Source organism: Besnoitia besnoiti, chromosome VI, assembly GCF_002563875.1.
Source record: "Besnoitia besnoiti strain Bb-Ger1 chromosome VI, whole genome shotgun sequence".
Classification (NCBI taxonomy): Eukaryota; Apicomplexa; class Conoidasida; order Eucoccidiorida; family Sarcocystidae; genus Besnoitia; species Besnoitia besnoiti.
The window spans coordinates 656922-664392 of record NC_042361.1 but is presented as its reverse complement, the minus strand read 5'-3'; the positions used below and the strand labels follow the sequence as shown (position 1 = coordinate 664392).

The window sequence follows — 7471 nt, the reverse complement described above, 5'->3', positions numbered from 1 at the left end:
TCCAAAATTCAAAGGACTCAAAAACGAAGGAATCAGCGCCTCACAGCAAGCCTAGCGAGATCTTCCACGCACAGCCAGTAAGCATAGAAAACAAATACAGAAGGCCACCCCACCTACCCCCCACCCCCTGTCGACGTTCTGTTCCGCTCCATCGTGATGCCTCCCTTGCTAGTTCGAGCAGATGCAACGATGCCGAAGGAGCGCCACGCGACGATCTACGTAGCCGTCGTTTTGTTCACTCCTGCTGTCCTCCTTCCCGCTCGTACACCTCGCCGAATTCTGAGCCCGGTTGTCCCTTCATGCGCCGTCCGCAGGACCCACGACGACCCACTCGCACCACTCATGCGACAGGGCGATCTCACCCCGCCAGTGCGACCGACTGGCGACCGCCGAATTCTCCCTCTGCAGCTACCAGCGTGCGTCCGGTCTTCTCGCTAGGCAATGGCCTCCAGCCTAGTTTGGCGTTTGCGGTCGGAAGCCCCGTTCTACAGATGCGCCTCCGAGGGCGGTGGGCATCACGACCCCGGGGCCGCTCGCGCCCATGGAGGCTGACTCAACGACGCGATCCACGGCATGGCCTAGGGAGAAGCGCGTCCCGAAGATCCCTTGCGAATCCGCCGCCCCTCCGACTGGCAGCGGGCCTCCGCCCGCCCCTGGCTGCGCCGGGGCCGCCGCGCCATGCTCCCCTTTCCTGGCCTCTTGGTCTTCCAGGGCCGCGGACTCGAGACCCGCGCGCAAAGTTGCTGACAAGGACGACGGCTGCGACAGCGCCATGACTGCATCCGACGACGCCGCGGGGGCCGGCCCATGAACCGCCGAGAGAGACGAATAGAAGTAGAAGAGAAAGGAAACAACAGCGAAGACGAGCAGCAGAAGCAAACACCGCCTGAAAAACACCAGAAAATACACAGGGGCGCCCACAAAAAAAAAACACTTGCACCGCATCCCACGCGCTACCACACCGATCCCCGATTCACGTCAATCGCGCCAATCATATCGAACCGCGTGAGGCAGGAGTTCGAGCCATTCGTGTACGCGCCGCTTCTCGACTTGGAGCGTTCTACTTTCTCCGATGTTTCCGTTCACAACTTTCGTTAGATCCCTTCCGCGGCGGCGATCCCACGAGCCGGCACCACCTGCTGAATGCTCCTACCTCTGCCGAGAGCGCCTGTGCATTTGGTGGGCCTTATAAAGCTCCGACGCTGCGCCTCTGCGAAGTTGACACACCACAAACACGCTCGGATGATGCTTCCCGCGAACGCTGAAGAAGGGAGCATAGCAAGACGCGCGCCGCCCGCGGAGCGGCACCGGCTCACTGAGCGGCCCCCCTCTTCGACGTGGACTGCAGCGTCCGCCCCCTCGGCGGAGGCGCCAGGATGAGCTGGGCTGCGCCGAAAGGGCACCGCACCCCCCGAAAACAGACGAACGAGGCCGCGCTGAAGAAGCACAAATCTCGACACGCCTTAGCGCGCCCCTGGACACGTCACTCACTTAATCTGATTATGCGCAGACTGCATTTGCGTCTCAATGCTCTCGATGCCCGTATCCTGCTGGAGAACCAACTGCGCCAGATCCTTGAAGATTTGATTCGCCTGCAAAGGAAAGCGCCCAGGGGCACATTTAAGCGCGCGCGGAACTGCAGCGCTGCTGCCGTGTTCAGGAAGCAGTCGCATGTCATCAGAAGGCCTACCCGCGGACTCAGTCCATTGCCCCTCCACGATCATTCCCTGCACATGAGCTCGTACGCGTCCTTCTGCGTGCGGCGGCTTGGTCCCAGCGCCCGCCCGCCGCTCCCGGCGCACAGCGAGTGGAAAAGAGACTTTCTGAGCAAGCGCCCACAACGCTCTGCACGCGTACCGCACGACCCGGGCGCCACCGGGCAGCTCTGAACGACCTCCAGACGCGTCTAACCCTAAACCATTTCTCAGGCCCCCTTTTCTTCGGAGGTCCCACTGGGAGCGAGCCCACACACAACCCCGCACACACGGCACGACCAGGCCCTGTACCCTTGAAAACCCTAAACTGCGCGACGTCCAGGGGAACTCACCTGCTTCACTTGTCCGTGGATGCGTTGCAAGCCTTGAAAACGCTCCTCCGCCACTGTTCGCTGAACACGAGACACGCAGCGCGGGTGCAGAGGGGAACGAAGCGCGGGGGACCGACCTTGCGAGCCTCGCGCGGCGCTGCAGCACGCGCTGACGCGCCCTATCTCCCGGCAGCTGCCTCGATTTCTGTTTGTCGCCTGCGGATGTCCGCTGTTTGCGCGACTGGAGCCGCCGCAGTTTCCCCACTATGCGCTGCGCGACGTACCTGAAGAAGGCTTTCATGCTCCGCCACGTCCTCCAGCTCACTGAGACAGAGAGAGTAAACCCACACGCCGCAGACGGTCAGGCCCCCGCATGTCGGGCCGGGACTAGCAGGAACGCGCAATCTGCGCAGCAGAATCACTTCATACGTTTCCATTTCAGACTCGAACCGACATCTTCACGTAGAAAAAGCGAATACCAACCCCACCTCTTTTCTACAAATATCTTCGGGCACAGGAACGGGGAAGAGACACCACACACGCGCGCCGTACTCTACATCGAAGTCCATCGGGCCTCGGAGTCTCCTCGGCTCGGTGTGCCTTGACGAGGGCCCCAACTCGCACGAGAGACCAGTTCTGCCCCACGCGCGCGGAGCGGTCGGGGCGGCTTCGCTTCTGCTGACGTCAACGTACTTGCACATTTCCTGCTCGTCGTCGCCTATGAAAAACTCGTCCCTCTCGTCTTCCCCCATGAGTGCGACGTTTTCGAGGTCCAACACGACTCCGTTACTGCTGTTTGCGTTTCCCCTTCCCGGTTTCTTCGCCAGCTCCGTGGAGGGCCCACCGTGGCTGGCGTGCGCGGCAGCCGCAGTCATATGGAGCCCGGACCGCTCGCCTCTCTCCTCTCGCCAGCGCCGACTCGCACCAGCCGGCGGCGCTGGAGACACCGCCGTCGCCGTAGCCGGCCGCGCAAAGTCGGCCGCGTCCGTGTGGCCTGCTGCGGTGTAGCCTCCGGTCTCCGACGGCAGCGACGAGGCCCCGCTGTCAGCCACGCGCTCTGCGGCTTCTCGCACGCGCTCCGAAATCGCTTGCACCTTCTTTATCTTAAAAACACACGAACGGAGAGCAGACAAGAGCAACGCAACGCGGCGATGACCAGCTTCCCCCTCGAGCAGCGAACAACGAAACGCGGGAAGGCGACGGGAGAAAAGACGCCTCCGGCGCGATCTACCGACGCATACAAGCGCATCGCCCCGAAATCGCAGGAAAACCGCTGTAAGGAAACGCCTCGAAACGGAAAATACGCAAAAAATGATGCCTGATCCTGTGATGCTGAGCTCGCTCTCCTAAAGATGACTCGACGAACACTGGGGACGAGTGAACGAAGCCGTGGACCGAAAGTGGGTCCTCGCTCCTCTCTACCTCTCCTTGCGCACACATTCTGACTTGTAGACTCGCCTGCTTCAAAAGAAGCGACTGGCAGAAGTCCATACGACCGCTTTGAACGCTGACAACATGCGTAGGTCTATCTGCCCACGCGTGGAGAGGAACCGCTTACTTCCTCTTGGAAATGCGCCGAGAGCTTCTCGTACAAAAATCGCCGGCGCTGGCGTTCAAGCGCGTCGATCGCCTGCTCCTGCTGCTCCGCTTGCCACCTATACAAACACCCACAACACACGGCGCTCGGCATTTATCCACCCTGGCCCGTCCACTCCACCTCCGTGTCAGGCGCCATAACGACCTACGTCGGCTGGCAGATTCCTCTGGGATTTCCTCCCAGGAGGGTGCTAGCCAGGGTCGACTCGACACGCCCTTTGTATGCGTGTAACTATCACATCTGGTAAGTTGGCGTGCAAGTCGCGGCAAATCCTGGTGAGCACCTTCGGCAGCCTGACTGCCTATTGCCGCGCAGCGCGCTCTGCCTTAACCGCCTTCCAGCTGGTGTGTGACGCAGCCGCGACCCGGCGAAAAGTCAAGCTAAACTATCGGTGAGTACGTCTGACATATACATGTATATACATATTTTGTAGCCCTGGTGTCGGGTGGACGGGTAGGGGGCTGAGCCGGCTTCGCAGACGCTAGGTGTCTCCTTACGCTTTGAAGAGACGTTCTGTGGCGAGAACGATATCGTAGGTCTCGCGCAGCCTGTCGTGGAGACTCTCGACGATGCGACGAGACACGAAGCGTCTGTTCAGATTCCCGAGCTGAGCAAAAACGCGCGCACGCCGATATATAGAAAAAAAAAGCTCTTGGAGCAACACAAAACATACAGGCGGGCTCCTGGATCTTCCGCTCCGGCGCGGGACCGTGCAGCGCAGAATTGATCGACGCCGCGTCAAAATGCCGATGTGACACCGCCGTTCTCGCTGCAGGCGCCCTTACGAAACTGGACGCCTACGCCCTGCGCTCCATGCCCATCTCAGCATCTACAGATCCATGCCGCGAAAAATCCAAGGGGGCGGATCTCGCAATCATGCGAGCGACGCGCGACACGCGTTTTCTGTGCTGACTGAACTGACTCCATATATATATATATATATGCATACACGTACACCTATACACATGCAGCTGCGTAGGCGCCTGTTCCGTGGGCGTATCCGCGCGAGTTGCCCCTGCCACGCGAGCAGCGCGCTGCAAACATACGTTTTCTTCGATGGCCATGAGATTCGTTCGTATCGTCTGGATGTTGGTGCGAATCTGCCGGTCAAAGGGCGACTCTGCACCAGCGAGGCCGCCCAGCGGCGCTGCGCGCCCGTTCGCGTCTGTCGCACCGACCGCGTGCCCCCCTGAGGAGACACAGGAGCACACAGCCAGCCAAAGGGCGCGAAGAGGGGAATGACGCGAGAGGAAGCGCGGGGAAAACAAGCTGAAACGCGACGAGACGCCGAAAGGCGAACCCCAAACGCATACACTCAAGAGTGACCACAAGAGAAACGCGCACTCGCGTCTACAAGTGCGAGGACGACGGCGGAGACAAGAAAAAGGACGTGTGCACAGCCTGACGTCGCCCGGGAAGGTCCCCATGACGTAGGGCGGCGAAGCGACGACAACGCGGCGTCCCATCCCGCCTACTGCTCGCTGATAAGCCGGAACAATACATGATTCGACACCGCCCCCCCTCTTTGTTGCCTCTGTTCTCTCCTTCGTTCACGCCTTGCGCCCGCCTTGCCCCCTCTTTCCAGAGAGATGGATTCCCGGCAAAGCCTTCTTTCCAGCCACAGCACGGAGAGGCCTTTCTGTCTCCGCCTGGTCTTACTCTCAAAGGCGGAGAGTCCCGAGGCGCCGCTGGGATGACCGGGCACGCCGTAGGGCAGCGCCAGGCCCTCGACGTGCGGCGGAGCCTGTTGGAAAGACATCTCCCGTCGCCGCCTCCTGGCGTCGGTAGCTGCCGCTCAGTCTGCAATCCGCGTGAGTCCCCTCTCTGGAAGCTGTGCGCGGCGGCCTTTCCGCGAGCTGAGAAATCGAAACAACGAAGACAGAGGCTCGGCGACGCCGAGCACGGGCGCACAGTCTGTTTGCCCGCCCGAAAGCACGCGGGCGAATCGAGGACAGCCGCGCAAGACGAACCCCGAAAAAGGCCGTAAGAGGACGGCGGCAAACCGAGTGGTTGAAGAGAAAGGATTTCTGAGCGAAAAAGCCTTTTCCGCTGCTACAACGCCCGTTTGCGACAGGGGACCAGGGGAGGCCTCACGCATGACCCGCCAACGGAGGATCTACACTTGCGGAAAACACAAGCGTCGCCAAGAGCACGGGACAGAATGCCGAGAAGAAATGGCAAAAACATGCTGACGCTGCTCGCGTGCCGCTGTCCGGAAACGAAGCGGAAAAACCAAGGGAGAGAGCGAGCGGTACCAGGCAGCAGCGAGGACAAAGTTGGGGCTCGCATGACAGAGGATGTGCCAGCAGAGAAAAGAAAGAAACGAAACACAGAAACTGACGGCGTTCACGCAGCGAACACGAACACGACCAGATACATGCAGAAGATAGATTCCAGTTTAGAGAGCAAGAAAGCAAAACAGCGGCAACGTGGAATGGGTCGGTACGTGCTGTTGCTCTTGAAGGATTTAGGCGAGGAACGATCTCCAGCCAGTGACAGCGAACTCGCTCATCTAAGGTGACCAGCAAAAACTGCGTGAACAGAGTCAGACATGCTGGTTTGCTCGAGAAAAGTATGCGGAAAGGCGGCGGCGTCTGGCCAGACAGGTGGGATTGAAAACGAGTTCGCCACGCGACGCGACAGCCGAGAAAACAGACAGAAGACAACACGCCGAAGGCAGGGGGCATACACGGGAAAACGAAGAGAAAGCCCGCCAGGAACTTGGCTCTGAATCACCCGCCTTCTCGCCGATGGCGTAGATACACTTTCGAGCAACAGCAGCCTGCAGCAACGGTAACCATCGGGCCGGGCGGTAAAAAAGGGAACATTACTCGGTTTCTAGAAAAAAGATCAGTTTAGCCCTACACCATGATCAAGAGAAATACGGAAAATGAACAAAGGAAAACATCGTCAACGATATCTTAGGCTTTTGACATCCTTTACATGCGCCACGGCCCGTGTCTCGCCACTGAAGTTCCGCTCGCAGACACCGTAGCAGACCACGTATTGTTTCTCCAGTCGCGCGTCGTAACTCCATGAGCAACAGCGGTGAGGCGGTTCACTGTATGCCTCACACAGGCGAAGACGACGAGGCGGAATAGAATAAATGGGGACCACCAGGAAGGACGAAAAACTTTCGTGTCCAGATAACATCTAACCCCGCCACGGTACCGCCCAAGCACTCCTCGCCCCCAGACCGTCAACAGACCCCCTCTACGGGGTCACTTAGCTGCCGGTCCCTTGTTTGCTTGTCCGGGCAGACCACACTACGCTTAAGACCCAGCCACAAAAAATGGATGCGCTCGAGAGCGAGCAGATGGCGGAACATGGCACAAAATCACCTCTTTGAGTGGGGCTTGTGTTGCGAGCTCCCCCCTGCGCTCTTAGCGCGCAGCATGCTGCCCGGTTGACGGCAACATAGGAAGCACAGGCATCGAGGATAAACACCATTAGCAGAACACTCCGACATCAGTGCACTCCGAAGCCCACTCTGCACCTAAAAGAGTGGGTTGTCTGACATCTTGGCCGGCCCTCTCTGAGGAGTGATCGCGGTACAGGGGCGCGCTCCATGGAACGACGTCGCGGCTGAGGACTCACACGACCGCAGCGAGCCATCTGAAAATGAATCCACGTGTAAGAAAAGAAGCATCTTCGCCAGTGAGGGGCTACTCGACTCCGTTTATTGCCCCCTGTTTGTATCGGCGGGGGAGCGAGCCAAAACAACACCCGCAGTACGGCTCGCTGGGGTGAAGAAAACGATAGTTTCCTTTCACCTTTCGCGGTAAGCAACTCACACCGCTGTTCAACCAAACCTCTTAACCCTTAACGATAGGGAAAGCAATTGATAC

The 7471-nt window shown here is 59.3% G+C and overlaps 1 protein-coding gene across 1 annotated transcript; it reads right to left on the bottom strand.

Annotated features, from left to right (window-relative positions):
- Window positions 1–453: 453 nt before the first annotated feature.
- Window positions 454–5382, bottom strand: BESB_065190 (SNARE domain-containing protein; the record flags this gene model as incomplete). Its single annotated transcript, XM_029364913.1, has 10 exons — window positions 454–886; window positions 1154–1210; window positions 1492–1592; window positions 2048–2107; window positions 2311–2350; window positions 2720–3129; window positions 3585–3681; window positions 4121–4230; window positions 4670–4788; window positions 5283–5382. The coding sequence occupies 10 exons, from the start codon at window positions 5380–5382 to the stop codon at window positions 454–456; spliced, it is 1527 nt and encodes a 508-aa protein (XP_029218496.1).
- Window positions 5383–7471: the final 2089 nt, after the last annotated feature.